At 47.3% G+C, this 25,999-nt stretch overlaps 1 protein-coding gene across 2 annotated transcripts; it reads left to right on the forward strand.

Annotated features, from left to right (window-relative positions):
- The first annotated feature begins 405 nt into the window (after window positions 1–405).
- On the forward strand, window positions 406–22,172 carry LOC147633603 (NAD(P)-binding Rossmann-fold superfamily protein). 2 transcript variants are annotated; one of them, XM_086806730.1, is made up of 6 exons: window positions 406–802; window positions 1,022–1,184; window positions 20,361–20,548; window positions 20,735–20,858; window positions 21,354–21,481; window positions 21,561–22,172. In XM_086806730.1, the coding sequence occupies exons 1-6, from the start codon at window positions 563–565 to the stop codon at window positions 21,675–21,677; spliced, it is 960 nt and encodes a 319-aa protein (XP_086662856.1). In that variant the 5' UTR covers window positions 406–562; the 3' UTR covers window positions 21,678–22,172. The 2 variants fall into 2 exon arrangements, with proteins under 2 accessions (XP_086662856.1, XP_086662857.1); XM_086806731.1 differs by having other exon boundaries at window positions 543–802; window positions 1,065–1,184.
- Window positions 22,173–25,999: the final 3,827 nt, after the last annotated feature.

The following is a 25,999-nucleotide window of genomic DNA, read 5'->3' on the forward strand; positions in this document are numbered from 1 at the left end:
AAGATTGGTTTGGGATCTTCACCAAACTTTGCAATATCGACTTCTTTCACCTTCGCATGTCTATCGTATGAAACTCCTTTTTGTTCACCTTTTGAGCATTGCGCCCTCAGGTGAACTGCTGTCCTTTCATGTTGGACATCAAAGGTTTTAAAATGATTAGGAACCTTTCGTAAGTAAGGTTCCTCCTCATTCTCCTTCTTTCTTGCCAATTTCTCGTTCGACCTCAACCAATGCCTTGTTTCTTTTTCTTTTTTTTGATCTTGTAAGCTTGGGTGTTTCTTAGCTCACTCTTGGTTCTTTCAGCATTATTTGGCTTAACTCTTCTCCCCAATTTTTAGAGAAATCCTCATGAATTTTTGTGGCCCCGACTTAGTATGATAACCCATCTACCTTCAAAACTTCAGCTGAATCTGAAGTTTCTTTCCCACAATCATTTCAAAATCTTGCTCTTCCGCAATCCATGATAGCCATGGGTGCTGGATACATATGACTCCGCCCTTAGAATTGATAGCCCCATTCGTTATTTAGTTTATTGGTGCCTTTGTACCTGGGCTTGGGCTTGATGGAGGGGGAGCTTGTACTCGTCGTGGGTGGATCAGGCTATTTGGGTCTCCACCTCCTGCAAGCGTTGTCCTTGGCCACCTACGAGCAACAAGGACAAGCAAAGCTTCGCTTGGCCTTCACCTACTTTTCCCAGCCTCCCGCTCCAGCCCTTTCTATCGCCCTCCCGCACGCCCAAGCTTTCCAAGTGGACCTCCGATCCGGAAAGGGCTTGAACTTAATCTCCTCCCACTTGGGTCCTGTGAGTATTCTCTGCTTCAACACCTGCATTAACGGGTTTCGACAATGTACTAAGTGCAAGAATACTGGCTTTATTTTTACTGAGGAAAGGGTGAGAGAGAGAGAGAGAGAGAGAGAGAGAGAGAGAGGGCATGGCCTTTCTTCCTTGAATTTTATGAGTAAGAGCAGAAAGTTATTTTCAAAGAGTATTTTGTTCTAAGCCCTAGCCGCTGACCTTCAGCCTCGGATTGTGATCAATTGTGCGGCAATTTCTATCCCTCGAGAATGCGAGTCGGATCCTTCTAATGCAATGGCTACTAATGTCCCTCATGCACTGGTGCAATGGCTTTCTTCATTGGCTGGAATAGATCCTCCTTTGCTTATACATCTCTCCACAGACCAAGGTATATTTTGTCATCTGTTAACCTCTATGTTTAACCAATCTCATTGGTGTTTCTTATGTATGAAAGATGTACTAATGCACGAATAATGATGATTAACACTAAGCATGGATGATTAATGCTAATCACATGCTAAAGGATGAGTAGAGAGAAGGAGAAGAGAGAGACTCTTTACGTAACCTACTCCTAATGTGTATTACTGAATGAACGAGTGATTACAATGATTGTAGGTCACAAATCTGACTCATGAATGCTATGCATAAACTAAATGCTTATTGCCGTCCTCTATGTGATAGTGGAAAATGTTGATGTGGAGGTGTACTTAGCTGATCTAGATGTTGTGGCTACATGCCTGTAGTATTGGCTCTCTGCCCTTCATCTTGGCTCTGCAACTTGTCTCTGAATGCCTACAAATGACCCGTGACTTGCCTTCTTATACGGATCTTAATAGCAAATCTTATTCAGGTTAGTTTTTCCTTTTTGACCTACATACTAATGTCTAAAATGTCATATTTAGCCTCCAAATCATGCACCTTTGCTCCTTTCTTGACTTGGTCTTTTTGTAGGCTCACCTCCCAACTTTTTGGGTCCTTTGCCATTGCTACCTCCATTGGAATTGCTAGCTCTTCTTCTGGCTTCTTTGTCAATGGATGTTCTTCCGACATGGGAGACTCTTCTGTCCCCTCAAAAAGTGTTGTGACATTGTTCTCATCCTCCTCCGTATTGGATTTAGAGAGACATACTTGAATGAGGTGATATTGCCTCAATGGGAATCTATTGGTTATCTGAGATGAAATTTGGTGCTTGCATCAACTCATGCTATGACTCTTCCACCACTAACATTGGCACCTCCTTAGGAGCTCTCAATGGTCTATACTCCTTACTTAAGGAAACTGTTTCTTGATCCATTTTTGGTCCTGGAAGCTCGTGTGACAATCAGGCCCAAAAGGGCAGCCCAAAAAGGCCCTCAATAAGGGCCCAAGAGGGCCCTCATCAAAGGGCCTTACAAAGGCCTAAAAAGTTTTTTCTCCATGTCGGCCAGGCTTGACAGAGTGAGTTGACTTGGTCGTGGGGGGGGCCAACGCTATATAAAGCACTTGTGTTGTCCCTCCTTGGCAATCAATATCCAGTAGTGCAGTGCCCTGCTCCCACAGCATACTACTGCACGCCCACGATAGTTCCAACATTTAGCACCGTACTTTTGCTAGTGCCCAGTCGATGCGTGGTAGCCACCTCCATCGGTCGGGTCACAACCCTGCTCCTATTGCTGTTGCCTTGCCCTGTGCGCTGCACCCCTTCCCTCACGCAGACTTGTATTTTGCCTTGCCCTGTGCTCAGCACCCATTCAGTAGTAGTCTTGCGTTCGCACCCCTCTACACCACTCGGAGTGCCACGACAGTCCCCGACGCGAGCCTTCATCCTTGGCCATGATCTTGCTTCGACTTCTTCCTTGCTACATCGGTGGTCTACTTCCTCAGGATCACTTCATCAGTGCCTCACATAGAGGTTGTCTTGAAGTGGATTACATTCACCATTTTACATATATTCATTCATCCATTTCATGCTGTGTTGATTTGCTATGATCTCTCGCACATCAGGTTCTTTCATCCTTTTGTCCTCACATGGTATCAGAGCAAGAAGTAGGACACTCTTACAGTTTCTTCTGTGAGGCTGAGTACCGAACCCTTTATGATGCCACCATTGAGGCTTTGTATCCCCGTCAGCTTCTTGAGGAGACGTGCGTTCCCATGGACACTGCTACTACCATCTACGTCGATAGTCAGAGTGTGATTGCCCTCGCCAGCAATCCTATTTTTTATAACCGTAGCAAGCATGTTGGTGTTCATTTTCACTTTACCAGAGAACAAGTTGAGCTTGGTACCATCAGGCGGCTCTAATACATTCTTGCGGCGTACAACCATGTAAACATTCTTACAAAGTGTGTCAATTGGCCTATCCTCGAGTGTCTTCGCGAGCGGTCTGCCACCATCACCCTCAGCATCTTGAGAGGGAGACCATCCTCACTAGTTGTATTATCTATCATCTTTGTAAAGGGCACATGAGTAAGTGAAAACCCAGTGAGGGCACTGCTCATGTGAAAACCCTATGCATAGCATTTACCATCTTGCATACCCTTTGCATCGCATTCTGTTTTTTGTGTTTGGGACGCATGTGTGAATGAAAATCCATGTGGACATTCATGCATGTGAAAACTCCTTGCATGTGGCATTGATCCATTAAACTCAAAAGACTCTACAAAAGACAAAGAGAAGAACGAATGATCTACACCCGCAAACAACCAAACCTACCTAATGCCAAATACTTCATCATGTTCCTCTTCACCCACTTATCTTTTTCTTCATCTTCTCTCATGGCCCCCTTTTTGGCCTGAGAGGGGGTGTGCGACAATCAAGCCCAAAGGGCAGGCCAAAAAGGTCCTTAATAAGGGCCCAAGAAGGCGCTCATTAAAAGGCCTTACAAAGGCTTGAAAAGGTTTTTCTCCATGTCAGCTAGGTTGGCCGATAGGGCTAGCCGACCTGGTCATGTGGGGGCTAGCGCTATATAAAGCGCTTGCGCTACCCCTCCTCGGCAATCTCAGCATTCGCGGTGCTGGGGGGGTCCATGGTTGCATCTTCATCGACTTATCTTCTTCCGACTCTTGCACACTATGAGTTGTAGAGGGGGTGTTAGAATTGTGCATCTCAGTGTTTTGGGGCTTTACCATTTATCTGGTATTTTACTGGATTTTCTTCTAATTATTTGTCCAGGGCCAGTCGGCCAGTCCTAGAGGCAGTCGGCTAGGTCCCTTCTTCACTATATAAGGAGTTCCCCATTATTCACTCATTCATCCACTTCCCTTGCACATAGTTCAACACTCAATTGTCGGCCATTGCCATTGTAAAGCTTTACTGCCTTTATCAAAGGTGATCTTGTCCAACTCTCTCAATCGCCTTTGCACTCTCTCATATGTTTACTGTTTATGCTTTCGCCTGTGCTATCTCCTTTAGCTAGCGCTATATAAAGCACTTGCGCTACCCCTCCTTGGCAATCAATCATCGATCATCCAGCAGTGCAGCATAGTGCTCCCATAGCATACTGTTGCACGTCCAGCATTCAGCGCCCTACTTCTACTAGTGCCCAGTTGACATGCGGCAGTCCCCTCCATCGTTCGGGTCACAACCATGCTCCTACTGGTGTCGCCCTGCCTTGTGCGTTGCACCTTGCTCCACATAGACTTGTGTTTTGTGGGCCTTGCTTAGCACCCATTCAGCAGCAGTCTTGCATACACAGCCCTCTGCACCACTCGGAGTGCCACTGCAGTCCCCGATGCGAGCCTTTGTCCTTGACTATGCTCTTGCTCCAACTTCGTTCTTGCTTCTTGGAGGTAGCTAGCTTCATGTTCTTCTTTTCTTTGCCAATACGTCTCATTGAGATCTCTCGTATTGCCTACAAATACTTCTTGTAGGGTGGCTCCTCGGCCATGAAGAAAACTTTGATTTTGCCTACTAGACCTAGACTTGATATATAGACTCTTCTACATGTAAAATGCAAAACACTAAGGTTGATGCAAACTGAAAATAGAGATGAAAATGCTGATGTAGGGACTGATTCGAGGGAAAATCCATAAGTCCTAACTTTGGGCTAAAATGCTAACTTTATAAACCCTAAATCAGTATGCAAAAACTCTATTGAGGATAATGTAGATGCTCTAATTCCAATGTAACATGCTAACACTATGCGAAAGTGTGATTAATGATGATCAGACTTAGGTCTAGTAGGCAAAAACTCTGATTTTGCCTACTAGACCTAGACTTGATATATAGACTCTTCTACATGTAAAATGCAAAACACTAAGGTTGATGAAAACTGAAAATAGAGATGAAAATGCTGATGTAGGGACTAATTCGTGAAAATGCTGATGTAGGGACTAATTCGAGGGAAAATCCATAAGTCCTAACTTCGGGCTAAAATACTAACTTTATAAATCCTAAATCAGCGTGCAAAAACTCTACTTAGGATAATGTAGATGCTCTAATACCAATGTAACATGCTAACACTATGTGAAAGTGTGATTAATGATGATCAACACTAAGCAAGAAAGATTAACACTAATCACATGCAAAATGATGACTAGAAAGAAGGAGAAGAGAGACTCTTTACCTAACCTACTCCTAATGTATATTATTGGAGTTTTAATTTCTTTTTTCCTTTTTTGATGTTATACATTAACACTAGGGCACCCATGTGGAACTTACACTTTTTGACATCGGCAATGATTGTAGTCACTAATCTGACTCTTTGACCCTATGTATAACTAAATGCTTACTACCCTTCTCAACGTGTTAGTGGAAAACACTGATGTGGAGGTGTACTTGGTTGATCGAGATGTGGCTACATGTAATTGGTCTTGGCTCTCCAACCTTTGTCTCTAAATGCCTACAAATGACCCATGACTTGCCTTTTTATAGGGATCTTGATAGCAACTCTTATTCAGGTCGGTTTTGCCTTTTTGACCTACATAATAACTTGCCATCGATTCATACAATGCTGTGAATCCCATATCATCTCCACTGGTAGGGCCAAATTTTGAAGGCGTCTAAGAAGACGCGCTTGGAGTATAGTATCAAAGGTGCTCGGGATACAGTATCAAAAGTCCACAAAGTAGCAATAGATCTTCCGCCCCTTCGACCAGGCCTCCTCAATGACAGCTCTCAATGTTAAAATATGACCTAGGTTGGAATAGGTCTGTAATATGCGGAAGCTTCGGAGAAGGATCGGTACTTCAAAACTCAGAAAACAGCACTCTTTTCGCGACGGAATTAAGGCACAAACTGAAAGACGATGTGCAGAAAAATAGAGAGAGAAGGGGGAGATGGAGAAGGACACAGTATTGGGTCCCAATTACCCTCTGTAGGGCCCCCACCACGGATGGTGTATTTGCTTTATTAGAATGATGTAAATCTGAAACAAATACAAAGTACTTGACCTTTTCTTGGCTGGAAAACCTGCCCTTGACCTTCAGTCCTTCACCCCTTAGCTTTAGCAATGTTCTTGGCTGTCCTGGCCCTTGGTTGCTTGGAGCTCTTGGTGAATTATGAGATGACTACAATGAATTATGGGCTGGGCTTTTATACTTCTCATATCATCCAGTCGGCTGGCTTCAGGGAGCTCCACGACTGAATTTTATTATTAAAGTGTTTTCACACTATGTTAAATACTATGCCACCCTGCTGTCCAGCCTGCGCATGCTTCTGGGGCAGCATCCTGGCTGCTGGGCATGCTGCGCAGAGGTGTGGGACAGCTCCCTACACCTGGCCGACTGGGTGGGTAGGGTACTAGACCTGTAGGCTGCCTGTCCAGAAGCTTGAAAGCTGGCCGACAGCCCCTTCCAGCCCATGCCATGGCTGGTGGGCATATCTTGGGCTCTCCTGGCCCCTTGGGGGTGGTTCTACACCTCCCCCATGTCCATACTAAGAATGCAAATGCAAATCCTTGCACTGGGGTAGCCCTATGGGCTGGCCCCATCTCTACATGCAAACCTACATGCCTACAGAGGCCTGGCATCCAGTTGCAAACCAGATACACAGCACATCTGACATCATTCCAGAGGGAGACTCACAGCGCGGACTGGCACTGCTTCATGTGTAGGACAATGCACACCTGACCTTGGACTCATGTGCATGACAATGCACACCTGACCTCGGACGACTGAGATGGATCCCTGGCTGACTCGTCCCGGACTGGGCTCACATGGGACCAGTTCACCATCCCAGGTCCTGCACCTTCTGTACAGAAATGTCTACGTGGCATCCAAGTGCGGGATGCACGTGGCATCCCCTTCTGCTTAACTTGACGGAAGCTGCATAGCCTCCAAATAATCCGTCAATAAAGCCGGATAGTCTTCGAAAAATTCTTTGTCGAGCCATACCGCTTCATGAGTTCCTCGGTCTTGAAACTTCGTGAGAAACTGTCGTAGTCTTCGGCCTGAGCCATGCTTGAAACGGTGCAGAAGGATCTGTTCTGGAACCATTACTTCTGCTTCATCAATGATGTCTGGTTCCGCTTCGTCTTTGACCTCTGAAGGCGGTGGACCTGCATATGGCTTTAACCAACTGACATGAAATACATCGTGCATAGTCCAACTCGGAGGTAGCTTTAACTGCATAGACACCTCATTAATCTTTTTCCGGATGGGGAATGGTCCGAAGCTCCTGAAAGACAACTTTGGGCATCGCTTGCCCACCTGCTTCAATCTTTGCTTCATAATCCGAAGATATACCCAATCTCCTTCCGAAAACTTCATGTCCCTTCGGTCTTTATTGGCCTGTCGAGTGTAGGCCTCTTGCGCTTTAGCCAATCTGTCTTTAACGGACTCTAGGATCTCCTGGTAAGACTCCGTCACTCTGTTCGCCTCCGGTACTGAAGACGACGTCCTGGTTAACAACAAATGGAAAGGCCTTCCAAACGCTGCCTCATATGGAGTCCTGCCAATAGCTGAAGAAAAAGAGTCATTCAAAACAGCTTGAACTAAAGGCAAAAACGATTCCCACTTACCTTGCTGATCGTGGACATAGCACTTCAGCACATCAAAGGCCAACTGGTTGTATATCTCTGTCTGGCCATCTGTCTGTGGGTGGAATGCACTGGAAAAATTCAACTTAGTACCAAAATTATCAAACAATGCCCTCCAAAAATGACTGGTAAACTTGGCATCTCGGTCTGACACTATGGTCCTAGGAATCCCACCAATCGGGTACCAATGCCGAATGAATAGCTGGGCAACATCCTCGGCGGTCACATTGGCCCTGCAAGGAATAAGCATAACAAATTTGCTGAACCTGTCAACAATAGTCAAACACTGTGTATTACGCTTACTCGGACTGGGAGGCAGATTTGTGACAAAGTCCATCGAAATGTCTTGGAAAGGACCCTCAGGAATTGGCAAAGGCTGTAACAACCCTATCTTCTTTCCACGAGGAGCTTTCACCTTTTGACAAATGTCACAGCGTTGTACATATGTAAACACATCACGCCTCATCTTTGGCCAATAGTATTGCCGTTCTAATTTCTCCAGAGTCGAATTCATGCCCCTATGACCACCTGTAATGGCGTCATGGGCATCATGGAGAAGAGCTGCCCGGAATGATTGCATGACACACAGTCGGCCTTTGTAGTAAAGCCAACCATCGCGTATCAGAAAATGGCATGGTCCTGTGGCATCCAATGCCTGTTCCCACTGTGTACCGAATTCCTCGGAATCCGCGTACGTGTGCTTCATGTCTTCTAGTCCAGTACCAACAAGGTCAAGTCTAGTGGTCTGAATCGCAGATACTTGTCCCTTCCTGCACAAAGCATCGGCCACTGGATTGGCCTTTCCTGGAAGGTACTCAATCATGCCACCGAACTGCTGGAATATCTGACTCCAGCGGTGTTGTCGATCACTCCACTGTGCACTTGACATCGTCTGAATCCAGCGCAATGCCTAATGGTCAGTGCGGACCTCGAAATCACGGCCATACAGGAAATGTTTCCAATGTTTCAAGGCCTGTATGACTGCTAGGAGTTCACGATCATAGACTGAGTAGTTCTTTTCGGCGGGCAGTAACTTACGAGACATGTAAGCTACTGGATGACCATTCTGTTGCAATACACCTCCAATTGCGATGTTACTCGCATCGGTGATCACCTGAAATGGTTCGTCCCACGAGGCAAGGGCTAAACAAGGCGCTTCTGACAAAGCCACCTTGAGGTTCTGGAATGCCTCCAACGCTCGTGGAGTCATTCGAATCTTTTGCCTCCTTGTTTTCACTCCCTTTAGGAGATCGGTGAGGTCTGTCGAGAGATCAGAAAACTTGTCAATGTGGGTGGAATATGCCTGGCATATACCCACAAATGATCTAATGTCATAAGTAGTCTGAGGTACTTCCCAGTTAACAATCTCGGCCACTTTAGCCGGATCAAGTCGAATGCCTTCGGCACTGATTATATATCCCAAGTAATGTACCTGGAACAGATAAAATTTTGACTTCTTTTCATTGACATAGAGCTCGTTGCTTTCCAGCAACCTAAGGACTTTCTCCACATCAATGTCATGCTGCTCAACTGTAGCTGAAAATATGAGTATGTCGTCCAGAAATATGAACACACACACTCCAATCAACTCCCGGAAAATACGCATCATCATGCGGTTAAATGTAGCTGGGGCGTTCGTCAATCCAAATGGCATAACCACAAATTCATAGTGGGCCCGTTCTGTACGGAAAGCTGTCTTGGGGATGTCCCCCTCAACAATCCGAACCTGGTGGTACCCACTCTTTAAATCCAGTTTGGAGAACACCTTAGCTCCATTCAGCCTCTCGAGGATATAGTCAATTCGAGGCATCGGGAATCGGCTCTTGATAGTCAGCTTGTTGAGTGCACGATAATCGACACACAACTGAGAAGACCCATCTTTCTTCTTGACAAATAAGATCGGTGCTGCAAATAGCGACACGCTGGGGCGGATGAAGCCAGCTTGCAACAATTCTTGGAGTTGGCGGTCCAACTCCGATTCCATTGCCTTAGAAAGGCGATACGGAAACTTGCTCGGGGGTTCCGAGCCTGGGAGGAGGTCAATCTTGTGATCCTCCGGTCTGGACGGGGGAAGCTGGGGAGGGAGACTGTCCCGAAGAAAAATCTTCTGGAACTTTTCATGGAGAACCGAGTACTTCTCGGAAGCACTGGCCACCGTCTGGGCTGTCTGGATATAAATCATCGCACACTGTGCGCCTTTCCTGACTGCTCGCTTAGCCTACAAGTGGCTTATGAGCGGAAAGTTTGGAATACCTGGCTCACACTTAATGGTCACCGGGGTGTTTGACACATTCCGATCAATCTGGAACGTGTGCTTGTCCCACTTGACATCAGGAAGAAACTTGTGAAACCATTGGATACCGAAAATTATGTCTGCTCCTACAAGAGGGGCAACCATAAAGTCACGCACAAACTCTATGCCCTGAATGACTAACTTAGCACCTAGAGCTTCATACTTGACGCTCGTTGTCATACCTGTGCTAAAACCCTCAACTTGTTTGTCCACCGGAGTCAGCTCGAAACGGGCACGCCTAGCGGCCTCTTCCGTGATCACATCCTCCGTGCTGCCGCTGTCAAACAAGACAACGACTCTCTGGCCACCTATGTAGCCAAAGGACTTGAGCAATTCGTTGCGCTCATACTCCTGGTCATGGGCGCCCTTCTGCTTATCTTCGAGCTCCCGGCTAATAATTGCTCCAACTGAAGCACCGGGGGTTGAAGAAGTAGGGGTAGCCGCTGGGATCTGTGGGGGAGCTGTGCTCACCACGGAAGCTGTGGAGGCGGCGGCGGCCTTTGGAGGCTTCTTCGGACAATCCCGAGAAGTATGTCCTTTTGTGTGACAAAAGTAACATCTACCCTCCTTCCTGTACTGAGAAAGCTCCTCCGCACTCAACTTGCCACCTGTCTTGCCTGCCTCCGCTTTTTGGTCTGGAGTAAGCTTAGACGCATTGTTCGAGTTCTTGGAGCCAGAGGCTCCCGGGCTCTGTCCTGGGGAAGACCCCGTCTGGTTCTGGCTTTTGCCCCCCGAGGCGTTAGCCTTGGGAGAAGCCGGCTGGGAAGTCTTGGGCTTGCCACCATTGTGTTTCATTTCTGCACTCTGCGCAAGCGAGAGTGCGTCCTCAAAGGTGGCTGGCCTAAACATACGCACCTCCCATTGGATTTGCGTGTCCAGGCCATACAAAAACTGCCCTTTCTTGTCCGCATAAGATAAGCCTAATTGTAGACACAAGGTCGAAATTCTATTGGCAAACTGAAGGACTGGTTGCGCATTCTGACGCGCACCCCTGAACTCGTCTTCGAGTCGCTCAAGGTAGTGGGGCGGTAAAAACCGCTGCTTAAGGTCACGGACGAACTCGTCCCACCCATAAGCTGCCATACCTGATCTGGTGTGGGCATGAGCCCACTGAGTCCACCAAGGAATGGCCTCACCTTCCAAGTACCAATTGGCTAAGATCACTTTGTCAATATCTGATTTCCTAACTGCGGCAAAGTAAGCTTCAAATTGATGTAACCATGAATACAGAGTAGTGGGATCGAGTTTACCATTATACTTACTGAAATTCATTTTCTCGGGAAAATGATTCGAGGGCGCCGCCGGTGTCAATCTGGCGTCCAAAGCTCGGAGGTAACGCTCGTGTTCCACTCGTCGCATGGCTTCGTCTTCTCGTTGTCGAATCTCCAATGCACGCATCTGCATCTCAAGCAAGGAGCTTGGCTGCGGCTGTGACCCTGCGAGAGGGTCCCTGTGACGGGGATCTGGTATCTGGGATACGGAAGGAGAGGGAGGAGGAGATGGAAAACGCCACGCTGGAGAGCGAGAATGCTCCTCCAGAGCCAAAATCCGCGCCTTCTGTTCATCCAACTTGGTTGTCTGGTCTGCGATTGCTCCCATCATCTGCTGGAACATGTCTTGTACACTCAAGCCGGGTGCCCTAGCTGGGCTGCCTGGTGCACTCTGGTCCCATGGTTCTGGTTCTCTCTCGTCGCCAAAGCTCGCCAAAGCGGGAAAATGCAGTTCCTTTCCGGAACGCAATCTAACCATCCACTATCTGTGTGGGAGGCTTCCGGAGGCTAAAAACCAACCGTCCTTCGAGGGACAGGAGTCACTCCGAAAGGGGTAGTCCACCAGTGTCTAAAAACCAACCACACGAGCGAAAAAATTTTCTGGTTTTCTTTGCTGAATCTTTGTCCTTGAAGTGAGCTCTGATACCACTGTAATATGCGGAAGCTTTGGAGAAGGATCGGTACTTCAAAACTCAGAAAACAGCACTCTTTTCGCGACGGAATTAAGGCACAAACTGAAAGACGATGTGCAGAAAAATAGAGAGAGAAGGGGGAGATGGAGAAGGACACAGTATTGGGTCCCAATTACCCTCTGTAGGGCCCCCACCACAGATGGTGTATTTGCTTTATTAGAATGATGTAAATCTGAAACAAATACAAAGTACTTGACCTTTTCTTGGCTGGAAAACCTGCCCTTGACCTTCAGTCCTTCACCCCTTAGCTTTAGCAATGTTCTTGGCTGTCCTGGCCCTTGGTTGCTTGGAGCTCTTGGTGAATTATGAGATGACTACAATGAATTATGGGCTGGGCTTTTATACTTCTCATATCATCCAGTCGGCTGGCTTCAGGGAGCTCCATGACTGAATTTTATTATTAAAGTGTTTTCACACTATGTTAAATACTATGCCACCCTGCTGTCCAGCCTGTGCATGCTTCTGGGGCAGCATCCTGGCTGCTGGGCATGCTGCGCAGAGGTGTGGGACAGCTCCCTACACCTGGCCGACTGGGTGGGTAGGGTACTAGACCTGTAGGCTGCCTGTCCAGCAGCTTGAAAGCTGGCCGACAGCCCCTTCCAGCCCATGCCATGGCTGGTGGGCATATCTTGGGCTCTCCTGGCCCCTTGGGGGTGGTTCTACACCTCCCCCATGTCCATACTAAGAATGCAAATGCAAATCCTTGCACTGGGGTAGCCCTATGGGCTGGCCCCATCTCTACATGCAAACCTACATGCCTACAGAGGCCTGGCATCCAGTTGCAAACCAGATACACAGCACATCTGACATCATTCCAGAGGGAGACTCACAGCGCGGACTGGCACTGCTTCATGTGCAGGACAATGCACACCTGACCTTGGACTCATGTGCAGGACAATGCACACCTGACCTCGGACGACTGAGATGGATCCCTGGCTGACTCGTCCCGGACTGGGCTCACATGGGACCAGTTCACCATCCCAGGTCCTGCACCTTCTGTACAGAAATGTCTACGTGGCATCCAAGTGCGGGATGCACGTGACAAGGTCCTTCAGAAACCTGCCCTCCCCTAGCTTTGTGCCCATGTCTCTGTGTAAAGGCGTTGACCTTAGACTCTAGCATTGACCCGTATGTTTGGCCAATGTGTGGCCAATCATGATGGTGCGGTAGTTATTTGGATCTAATGGGTCCCCGGCGTTATGGATTGGCAAAATGGTGTTACTAGACCAAGAGGGTGGAAAACCTTGGCAAAGGGCTATCTCAAACATATCAGTTAGGAAGGGAGCTAAAGTGTCACATGCATGAGCGATATGCTTAGCTAGTAAGTCCTTGTGGTCCTTGGCCTTCCCGTGTTGCAGTTTATGTATGGCTTTTGTAACATTATGTATGGTAAAGAGGGTAGTAGAAGGAGCTGGGGGGAGGTGTGATAAATACGCAGGGGTGAGGTTAGGAATGTGGTAGAGATTTTGGGAGTAGATGTGCCAGATGTCTGGATCTGTGATGGGGGGGGTGGCCTGTGCTCAAGATGTTTTTGCCAAGCCTCACTACCATTGTCACTCAGAAAGGGTCGGTTGAAGTCTTGACCAAAAACGCTGCCTTTTTTATACGACGGGCGAGGCATTGGAACATCCTTTGTGCACTTAGTGATTTGTCCCATTGCTTTATCGCGTAAGATGCGTAGGATACCAAGTATGTTGAGGCAGGGATCCACAAGGAGGCTTGGTGGCAGAGTGGTGTGTGGAGGGGAAAGAGATGGGATCCAACTATGTTGAGGCAGGGATCCACAAGGAGGCTTGGTGGTAGAGCGATGTGTGGAGGGGAAATGGGCTGAATCATGCAAAAAGGTGGTGAGCTGGGCCATTATGGTGGATAGAGGGGCAGAAAGATCAAGAGTGGAGAGTTGGGGCTCGAGATTACCTTGATAAACATTATCTAGGTCATGGTGGAAGTGGATCTCTGTGTAGGCAGAAATGGTTATGTGAGGGCTGTTTGGGAAAGATGCCTGAGATAACGAATGACAAGTGTGATCTGCATTAATCGGTGGGGGGGTAAGGCCAGGGGGCCCATCAAATAGTCAACTGTATTAGAGCCCCCTTATGGGAAAGCATGTGAGACTCATGAGGTGGGCCAATTGGTCATGCCATTATATATGGTATGTCCATGTGCAGCGCCCATCTCCAAGAAAGACCTACCAAAGGAGGTAGTCATGTGTAACGCGCGGAAGCTCTGGGTAGTCTTCTTTCAGCCCTAAACACTCTTGAAGACCTTCTGATGCAAAAACGCACCATGATGCAAAAACGCAGGTAGAGAGAGAGTAGAGAGAGAGAGTGAGAAGTGCTGGAATTTCAGTATATACTATGTACAAAAAAGGTACAGATCTTTGCAGCCATGGGCTGCCTTCATAAAAAGGTTCCTAACCCTAAATTCTGTCCCCTATGGGACCTCCTATTGACTCACACCCCTAGTGGGTGGAATGACTCAAATGAGGAGCACCCTTGGCCTTTTATACTTGCTCTTGGACTTCTAGGACTGCTGGAAACTGGCCGACTGCTGGTCGGCCAGTTATAAATGAATTAAATGTCATTTATATCAGCCGACTGGTTATTCTTGTCTGGCCTTCATGCGCCTTGCTTCCTGGTTCAGCCGACAGCTCCTTGTTGCTTCTCCAAGTCCAACCTGTCCACTACTGCATCTTGTGCTCCACAGTCTGACTCTATCTGGTTCCTAGTCTTTATCTGCTTGCCTCTTCTGGATCTAGCTCTCAGAATGTCCATGGCAGTACTGATGCACATGACATCCCCCTCTGCTAAACTTGATGACGGGAATCCAACCTGCTCTTGGATGACTGTCATCATCCCAATCCTGTTCCGAAGTCCCTGTGTCATCATCCATCCCTGGCAAACCTTTTTTCTCTGAAAATCCGTTCTGTTCTCCAAACCACTCTGTCTCTGATGAAGATCTATGCATCTGGTCTTCCTCTAGTCCACAATCCATTCCTGCCCTGGCTCTGAACACCGTCTTGGTCTTCATTCCTGGAACTGAGTCTGGCACTCTCACATCACCCTTGGAGGATCAACCTCCCTTGGGACCGTTCCCTTAGAACCCATCTGGCTCACGGAACTGCCATCCCCATCTGGCACTGTGGAACACCACCAACAAACCTCCTGGGAGTTCTTCCCGATCTGTGTTCCCGCCTTGGGCTTCGAATCCGTGTACTTTCCTGTACCTTGGACCTGTACACCATCATCTGGGACTGAATCAGTGTTTAGCTTGGCTGAGCCTGATGCTCTGATACCAATGTAACGCGCGGAAGCTCTGGGTAGTCTTCTTTCAGCCCTAAACACTCTTGAAGACCTTCTGATGCAAAAACGCACCATGATGCAAAAACGCAGGTAGAGAGAGAGTAGAGAGAGAGAGAGTGAGAAGTGCTGGAATTTCAGTATATACTATGTACAAAAAAGGTACAGATCTTTGCAGCCATGGGCTGCCTTCATAAAAAGGTTCCTAACCCTAAATTCTGTCCCCTATGGGACCTCCTATTGACTCACACCCCTAGTGGGTGGAATGACTCAAATGAGGAGCACCCTTGGCCTTTTATACTTGCTCTTGGACTTCTAGGACTGCTGGAAACTGGCCGACTGCTGGTCGGCCAGTTATAAATGAATTAAATGTCATTTATATCAGCCGACTGGTTATTCTTGTCTGGCCTTCATGCGCCTTGCTTTCTGGTTCAGCCGACAGCTCCTTGTTGCTTCTCCAAGTCCAACCTGTCCACTACTGCATCTTGTGCTCCACAGTCTGACTCTATCTGGTTCCTAGTCTTTATCTGCTTGCCTCTTCTGGATCTAGCTCTCAGAATGTCCATGGCATTACTGATGCACATGACATCATGTGATGTCCTGTGGATACCTATGTCCCTAGGATCGAAGTCACGTAAGATGGAGTCCCTGTCAAAATCAAAGAGCCTGACTTGATTGCTCCAGTCTGTGCATTGAAGTCACCAAGGAGGAGCATAGCCCCCAACCTGGAAAACTGTGTAATATCATTAAATAGTGCTAAGTATGGTGACTGCTTATCCACTAGAGAACTCTAGGCATAGCTAGATGTATCTGGTGGGAAATTTGCATATGGCTGTGTACCATCTGATCCCCTGGCAAGCATAGACTCATCCATAGACTGGCAAGCATAGATTCATCCATCTATGTATCTGGTGGGAAATTTGCATATGGCTATGTGTACCATCTGATCCCCTGGCAAGCATAGACTCGTCCACATATACTGGGCCTCCTCGTCTTTCTGGACAACTGTCAGGATGGTGGGGAGATGTGGTTTGATTAGGGCTGCGACAACCCCCACCCCCACCCTCACCTGCCCCACCCACCCCGTGCCCCGGACTCCCAGATTCCTCCACATTTCCTAGACTTCCCTCTATACTGACTCCCATACATACCCTGCAACCTGTGGCAAATCTCTCTCAGGGCTCTGATGTGACTCTATGTAGAAGATGATGTCCTGCCCAGTAAAGGTCTCGGAAAATCCTCCTGGATCCAACCACAAGGCACCATTGAAGTCCCAAGTGGCTATCTGTAGAGTGAAATGGTCCCACAGACTGCCTATTTGGCGCGATGCTCAAGCCTCAGCAATAACTACGTGGCCATCGCGGTAGACCGCCCACTTTCTGGCCTTCTGAGCGTCCAGAACCTGAACCATCCTGGCTTTCCTGTGCTCCACCTGTAGGGGTCTGAGATCATCTCCAAGGTATATTTTGCCCTCACGCCCCGCAGCCCCCCACAGCACGCCCCCCCCCCCCCCCATAGTTACCGCGGAACGGCGTTCCGCCTTCCTGGAACGCCGGAACGCCGCTCCGAATCGCATGGCGTGCCCGGAACGTGGAAACGGGAGCCGGAACGGGCCAGTTGCCGGGGAGCGTGGCGGAACGCGAGTCGGAACGCCGGAACGCCAGGGCGGAACGCACGTTCCGGGCGTTCCGGAAAAAGTGCCTTATCGCTAGTCGCCGGCGGCCTTTTTTTCGCAGCGTACGGCGCTTTTTCGTTTTTTTCGCTTGCTTCGTTGGTTGCGCCTGCTTCGTTGGCTGCGCCTGCAACGTTGGCTGCCCCCTTCAACCTTGGCTGCCCCGGCTCCCCTTGGCTGCCCCACAGCCTACAGGCAGTGGGCACACTCTCCATTCTACCTTCCTCTTGGCTGCCCGGGCCTGCAGGCTGCCCCACACTCTCCCTACCGAGCCTTGGCAAGTTGGCTGCCCCAGACTGCACAATGCACACTTGTCACTCTCCCAGGCTCCCTACCTCCTCTTGGCCCCTTCTTTTGCTCGGGTGGCACTCGTGAGTCGTGACTCGAGTCTTGAGCACTCAGCAGGTAAGAATTAAAATTTACGCAATGAACATTGGATTTTGGAGATTCTAGTTTGCTGCGTTTTTTTCCACTTTGTGGACACTTTACTTATGTCTCATGCAAGGGCATTTTGCATGTTTTTTTAATTTTCAGCCATTTATCAATTTCAATGGCACCTCCTCGTGGCATAGATGCAGAAAACAGATCCCCTTGGTGGAATGAGGTGGATCTTGTGTCCAGATATGATAGTGCAAGAGGAGGAGGGTCACGCAAGTGGAAGTGCCACTTTTGTGGATCCATTAAGACTGGAGGCACGGATCGTGTGCGAGCCCATTTGTTGGGGGTTAGAGGCAAAGGCATTTCTGTTTGCCCTACAGTGTCAGGAGCAGATATCATACGATTGCAGGCACTTGCAGATAGACTTGATGCAGCAGGGAGTCGGCCCTCTGTTCTTGATCCTCGAGGTACATCATCATCAGCTACACCTGCAGGCGTGGCATCTTCAGCGAGTGCATCTACTCCATTATTTGGGGCTGCTCCACAGCCATCCGCACATGGAACAAATGCTTCCCAGACCCAGGCTTCACGAGGTCCAGTGCAGGCTAGTCTTGTGGCATCATGGCACCCTGGGAGGAGGGCACAGGTAGATGCATCAGTGGCACGGTTTTTTTATGCTGCAGATGTTCCTTTGGTAAAGGCCCGCAACCCATACTTTGCAGATATGGTGAAGGAGATTGCTTCTTTCGGACCTGGCTATGCTCCACCTTCATCCGAGGCATTGCGCACTACACTTCTAGCCACAGAGAGGACGGCCATAGAGGATGCCTTGGGACCCATTCAGGATGTATGGCGTAGATGTGGCGTCACTATCATGGGTGATGGTTGGAGTGACACCAGGAGCCGCTCCATTCAGGGTATCCTTGCCTACTCCAGAGGATGTAGCTTTTTTATTAAAGCTATTGACAATTCAGAGGCGGGCAAAACTGCAGAGAGATTGGCAAATATTTGGAGTGAAGCCATTGAGTACGTGGGTCCCAATAATGTCATCCAGTTTGTTTCTGATGGAGAGAACTCAAACAGGGCAGCAGGGAGGATCATTGAGGATAGGTACCCACATATTTGCTTCACTCCTTGCATGTCACATGGGCTCAACAATCTCCTCAAAGATATTGGTAAGATGCAGTGGGTGGAGCCTTCTATTGAAATGGGCAATCACATTGTTTCATTTATCACTCGCCACCACTACATTTTGGCTGTATATCGACAGAGATCCCCAAAGGATCTCTTAAAGTATTCAGATACACGCTTTGCATATAATTTCCTTATGCTAAAGCGTCTTTTTGAAGTGAAGAATCATTTGAGGCAGCTTGTAGTTTGTGAGGAGTGGGATGCATGGCGAGAGCGTACCTCAGTGGCAGGTATTCGATGCAGGTCCATTGTGCTTGATGACACTTTTTGGGACACTGTTGAGGTATTGTTGCAGGTTGTGCGGCCAATCATTCTTATGTTGAGGCTTCTTGATGGAGATGAGCCTTGCATTGGCAAGGTGTATGAGGGGATGGACAGGATGATTGAGAGAATCCTATCTCTACAGACTTTGGATGGGGGTAGGAGACAGGAGCTATCTCGTCTTGCGACAAGCAGGTGGACAGAGTATCACTCTGCATTAGAGGCTGCTGCATTTGTGGTGGATCCAGAATTTCAAGGCAAAGGACAAGAGACAGATGCAGAGGTTGTGCAGGGTTGGGAGGATATCTTGAGGAAGCTTGTACCCAGTGCAGATGATAGGAGGAGGGTTCGTGAAGACCTTTCCTTCTATCGACAAAAGAGAGGCCTCTTCGTTTTGCAGGATGCACAGAATGATAGGTTCAAGATATCCAGTGCACGGTGGTGGGAGGATTATGGGGCAGATACACCATTGCTGCAAAGATTGGCCATTTGAGTGCTTAGCCAGGGTGCTAGCTCCTCGCCATGTGAGCGCTTATGGAGCAGTTTTGGAAACATTGCAAGCAAGAAGAGGAACAGGCTTGGTGTCCAGAAGGCAAATGACCTTGTATTTGTTAATGCAAACTTGCGTTTGCTTAACAAGTTCAGGGCTGAGTGTACTCCAGAGCCATTTATTGGATTTTGCCTTGATCTTGATGACAATGATGGTGAGGATCAGCCAGAGGGAGAGGATGATGTGGAGCAGCATGAGGATGAGCAGACTGAGGGACAGCTTGGACAGGAGGATGAGATCCCACTTGCTGATGACTAGTCTTTGACTCACCAGTTACCTTGGCCCTTGAGGCTAGTTTTGTACTTGTCATGCGATGTACTTTCTTTTTCAGTTTCTATATATCCAGATTCCACATGCGATGTACTTTCTTTTCAGTTTCTATTTGGAGTCTGGACTCTTCAAATTTTTAATGTTTAAGACTTTAAAGTTTAATCTTGGATATTTTAAATGTTTTGTCATTTTAGTCCTAAATGCCGACATGTCATATGACGTGGCGTTCCGCGACGTTCCCGATCCGCTCCCGTTCCCGTTCCCGCTCCTGTTCCAGCATCCGACGTTCCCGGAACGTTCCCGTTCCGTGGTAACTATGCCCCCCCCCCCCCCCCCCCCCCCCCCCCCCCCCCCGCGGGGGGTGAGATCATCTCCAAGGTATATTTTGGTGCTTCAGAGGGTGACCTCTTCTTCAATAAGGCCAAACGGGACTTTACATCCTTGAATTTGAGGAGGAGAGGCCTCTCCCTCATCAAGTCCTTTCCAGCTCGCCAAACATCTATAAATGGGGTGTTGATTGTACCTATTTGCCTACATAAAGTCTCTGCATCCTCTTTCGGTGAGTTGCCCGCTTGCAAGCCTGCCACTCTCACGTGAAGAGCCATAGATTGGTGATGCTTCACTTCACAGAGAGAGAGAGAGAGAGAGAGAGAGAGAGAGAGAGAGAGAGATTAAAAATTTAAAGCTTTTGGTAACCACAATTCAATTGAAATGAACTTCCTTTTGCAGTTTATGAAGGCACTAAATCGTTCTACAAAGAGGATGATGAGGCAAAACCCGTGAATGTCTATGGGAGGTCAAAGTTGGAAGCAGAACAATTCATTATGGAAAAATGGCCAAATTATGCAATTTTGAGAAGCAGCATCATTTACGGGCCTCAACCCATTGTGCCCGTGCAAAAAACACTTCCCATTCAGGTGGGTCAGATCGTGCACGTGTTTTCCCAATTTTCTTATGATGAGCAGCAGTCCTAGAATGGTTTACCATATCACCCAAATTTTTAGTGATACTCTGAAGCAAGAGGCTTACTGCTATTTAAGACTCCTGCCACCAACATATAGACATGCTCTGTATTGTGATCTTTAGTTACTGAAAATGTGCAGTGGATTGAGGGTGTGCTTTCTAGTGGCAAGGGAGCAGAGTTTTTCCACGACCAATTCAGATGCCCTGTCTTTGTAAAGGATGTTGTCAAGGTGGTGGAGCTCGTCATACTGAAGCAAGCACAAGGTTGTTATCAAGGCTCATTGTCTTTGACGGTGTTTAAGTTTGATACTAACATCTTAGGCTCTTTACAGGCATCTCTCCCAATTGGATGGGGGAGATCCCCTGCCCTTGAGGTATGAATGGGTGAGATCTCCCCTTGCACCTGTGTTGGTTATTTCTGTAAAGCCCCTTGAAATATTGGATGAAGCGATGAATGCATGGGATTGGGTATGTGCATCCCTGTTACATCACTTGTATCTAAGGGATTTCTCCTAAAGTTAAACCCCCTTTTGGGCCTTTAGACACATAATTCATGTCCCAGGCCTCTCTCTTGGGCACTTCTCATCAAATTGGCCACTCCTCACCCTTTTGGCATAGCCCTCTAGACTCCCTTGTTACACACCCGGCCTTAATGGGATTCCTGTCAGTGCAGGTGATGTAACTGTCCCTTCTACTGCTTGAAGTTAGAAGTGAATTTTAAGTATGGTATTTTGCGTTGTCTTTGATGGTGGGTTGCAGAGGCTAGGTTACAACTACTGCTCAATGTGGGGGGTCTTCAAAGGCTCTCACGTGCTGAAATGGCAGAGGTAGTAGCTGATGTCAAAGGCTTCGAAAAGTCCCTTATCAAATATGTCTCAGCTGCATCTGTATGTACCTGCCCACCTACCTAGTAATTTTCAGATTTTGCATGCATTAGTTGTGAGTTTGGTGGTCTTGATCTCACAGGTGAATGGAGGGGTGGCAAGTCCAGCAGACATATCAATGGATGTAAATAGATGTATTTCAGTATTGAATACCACACTCACTCCGTTTCGCCGAGGTGTAGAGCTGACTTTGACATAGTAAGGCTCTCTCCCTCCTCTCCATGTGGAGTGCTGGTGTAGTGGTGTCCTATTCTCTGCACTTCAATATTGCCATATAGATCATGGCTTGGTGGTGATTACATTAAAAGACTTCTCTCTCTCTCTCTCTCTCTCTCTCTCTCTTCATAACACTAGAAATCGCACTGCAGTCATGATCATCTAAGGACAATCGATATTTGATATCCAGGAATTCAATACTTCTTCATTGATAATAACAGAATTTGGGTTTTTGTCAAAGCAGTCAAACCAGGGGTTGAAAGTAGGGTGGTTTGATGCTGTTTCCATGTTTATGAGGCAGTTTGTGTATGTCCATCCAATGGAACTTCCCAGGGATCACACTTTTTGTATAAAACGATCTCCATTATTTATGAGGCATTTTGTATATGTCCATCCATTGAAACTTCCCATGGATCACACTTATTTGTAAATGATCTCCATTGTGTTAAATGAAAGAAAGTCTTACATGGGATCCAGATTTTGGAATCATAGAATAGAAAACCATATTGATTGTTTCAAGGGGCCTATATATAGACACGTTGAAAAAAGAGGAAGAAAAGCCTTTAGTTCGTGCTTCCCCCCCCCCCCCCCCCCCCCCCCCCCCCCCCCACATCAAATTCTAGACTCTAATGCATTAGCATGTTTGCCTCTTTGTGCTTACATCTTTGGTAATATCATATTTTAAAATGGAAGCCCAAGGGTGAAAAGTCAAAGGTCTCATTTATGGACACATTTCAACTCATTATAAGGAATTCATGATAAGTATTCTTTTTCAGTCATAGAGAAGATTTTACCTTAGATTTTCCCATTGATCGAGTTTCCGATGTGAGAAGCGAGCTTCAGTGCCTTCGAATAAGGGTGGGCGTAAGGGTTGCGGTTCAATTGTTGGCATCCAAACCCTAAATTTAGGCATGTCATAAAACTTTTTTTTTTCGCTTATGTACCTCTAGTAAGTACTACAAGTAAATCATTATCAACGAGTAAATAGCTAGTTGATTGGTAACCAAAATTTGAAAGGAACTTTATGATAGATTGTTGTGAAATCATTTCCTAAGCAACTTATAGATAAGAGGAATTTAAGCATGTTAAGTAGAAGTATAAAGAGTTTTAAAAGGCATAAATGCTCATACTTTATAGGGCTTTTCAAGGAGTATTATATAGGGAAATGTGGCCAGATAGTTGTGAAGTTGTTGAGATCTAGGGAGAGGGAGATTGTGTTCTCTATGTCATCAATTGAATCTATTTGCATAAAATATGAAAAAGGTTTGCATAGGAGTATTATTAGGTGGTGTCGTAATGAGGCTCCTAGAGAAGTTCAAGACAATTGCTTGATTTGGTTTCTACAATGACAAGGAGTTATATGTCCTTGTTTTTTGAGGCCCCATGGCACTCCATCCATGCAATAGTAGTTCTTCAAGGGCTCAGTTCCATTCACACAAAAAAAACTTTTTTCTTAGAGAGGTTTTGCACAACAGTTTCATATTTCCATGCTCCTATGATCAGGTACATTGGTGCGAAATAACCCTCTTTTTCGATGAAGCAAACTCTCAAGAAGCTCCTTTGCTTGTGAGGTCGGACCCATCGGTCAATACCGAGTGGAGTCAAACAGTGATTGTCTTTGATAGTACCAGCGAAAGCAAGGACCACCCAAGCACGGGACGAGGGACTCTAGACCTCGAAACAGGAGAACAAGAACTTCAGTGCATGGGACTCCTACCTCTCTCACACACATTCATAGAGAAGCCTTGCTTCGAGGCTCCTTGAATTTATCTTGGGAAATACACAATCAGAGAAGAACCACAACCCAAGGTGAGAGGCATGGACCAACCACAAGCAAGTGAGCCCACTCCGTCTCTAGATCCTAGAGTGGAAGCCAACAGACCCAGACATAACCATTAGTTTGGAGAGGTGTGCCCATTTAAGGTATAGTTGATCAATATAGGGCCAAGGACAAGTGCAAAACCTAGGGCTAGGTCCTTCATCTCAAGGACCGGAAACGTCACACCAAAGGGAAAGGGTCTATCCAGGCCCATCACATCAGCTCGGTCCGCATGTATATTAGCAGTACCCACCACAAGGAGTCTATGTTGGGTACCACATGGGACCACAAGGGGGCACATTTAAACCCACCTATCAGAAAGGGCCCCCCTATGGTTTATTATCCTCTCGGCCCTACTCCTCCGCCTACCCTTCCACATACTACTATTCTAGCAATGGCAGGGCTAACACCAAAGATGTTGAGATTGGCCATGGAAATAGGGAGGGGGGCTGGCTACAGGTATCACACCTCCACAACACATCTGCAACCTACACCAGCACCAAGATTAGAATGGAATAAACCTGATAACATCTTTAAAACTTATCACAAAATTTGATGGGACTGGAGACCCGATTCCACATTTAGAGATGTTTAAAAATCAAATTTGCGATGCCTTCGGCCATGTAGAAGATCAAGTCAAGGTAAGCGCCTTTGACCTCACCCTTTATGTGAAAGCAGGCCATTGGTTGAGGTCCTTTAAGACTGAGAACAAGGCCACATTTGAAGCTTTGAAAGAGGCTTTCAAGGTTGGGTATTCTCGCCAAGGTACCAGATGGCGCCCAGTTGAGAAGCTGCATAAAATAAGGTAGAAGGAAGGAGAAACCATCGGAGACTATATCAATAGAGTTAGATATCTCCACTCACACTGCAGTGCTAGAGACTTGTTCTCTGACGAAAGATTAATAGGAAGATTTCTAGAGGGTCTTGATGACGTGCCCTTACACAACTCATTGTATGCCTTGGGCAATACCTCCTTTGAGCAATGCTGCAATAGTGCTATGGATTTTGAGGACAATTTCAAGGGAACATGTTCTCAATAACTCCATGAAGGTTACCAGCACAAAGCTTGATGGGAAAAGTAAGGAGTTCACGTTAGGACACAATGTAGAGCAATTGACCACCACTACTTTAATGCAGCAAATGACCCAACAATGGAGAATCGGCCAAGGTCGGGATCGGGGAGGCCAACCCCATCTTTATGCTAGGAGAGAACTTGTATGGTGCCCAACCTATCGAGCCAACCATATCGGCACGGAGTGTCCACATCTGAGACCTCGCCCTAGTCTCTATTATACATATTGTGTGAAATGGGGCAATCATGAGGTCTCCAACTGCTATCATCAAAAAGTTGCCTTAGCTTGAGCACTATCCCAGGCATTGCCCACTAGCCCTAGACAGCCGCCGCCGCCGCCGCCGCTGGCCTTGCCAGCACACCTGCGCTTTATAACACATCTCAACCTGGCTAAGAAGTGGCCCATAGAGGAATCCTTGGGGTGCGTGAAATGCCCCTACCACCCTCGGTTCTTCCATCTTAGCCCCCATTGCCAAGAGTTGCACCAGTTCGTCAGCTAACCCTGACGGAAATCTTTGACGATGGGAACGAGGGGGGAATTATGGAGGTTCCTATTTATGAAACCCAAGTGCCTACAAACCCACCCTCACAAACCTTCAGTCATTATGTTTTGGAGGGAGATCAAATGTACCCTGTGTACTTAGTAGCCCCAACACTACGAGACCCCATTGAGTGGTTGATTGTCCTAATAGGAAGGGTATGGCAAGTACCTTTGTGGGTGCTTCCGCCATGACCCCATTGTGTGGTGTGTGGTATTGATCACATGTATAAGGATTGTCCACTAAGACCGAGAATGACAAGAAAGGCTCATGAACGTAATCCCAGCACCAGCCTTAACCTGATGAGTGTTCGAGATGATTTCATCTGATCAGTCTCTCTCAACCCTGTAATAACAAGATTGTGAAACTGGCAGAGAGCTGCAGTAGCTACAGAGGCATCAACCTCGCAAAACCAGAGCCAAGCAAGAGCCCCTGAACAAGCATGAGCGACCAAGCGCTCAAGAAAGAAAGCCACAAAGATCGGCAAGGGTGAAAGCCGGGTGGTTATCAAAAGCGGTTTGGAAGACGACACTACAACTCATGCATCGAATTCTTCATCTGAAGAGGAAGATTTGCTACGCACTGATGCCCGAGCCAAGGAACCTATTGACATGCACAACTACTGAAAAAGCTCATTGAATATCCTAACCCCATTGAGGAAAAGGAGAGACTTATGATGGCAGCCCAAGAGTTGGTCTAGGAATGCCAAGTGCAAATAGAAGATGAGCCTCCTACCGCCTACCTTGAGCCATGCCCATCGGTTTCAAACCTGAGACCCGCTAAAGAAACCCATGTATATCATGGAGAGCTTCCATGCAAACCACCCCCACAAAGGTTAACAGAAGCAATAGCTTCCACTTTAGTAGCTACCCCCC

The sequence above is a fragment of the Cibotium barometz genome, chromosome 12 (assembly GCF_041138505.1).
Source record: "Cibotium barometz isolate CiBa-2024 chromosome 12, ASM4113850v1, whole genome shotgun sequence".
NCBI classification, from domain to species: Eukaryota; Viridiplantae; Streptophyta; class Polypodiopsida; order Cyatheales; family Cibotiaceae; genus Cibotium; species Cibotium barometz.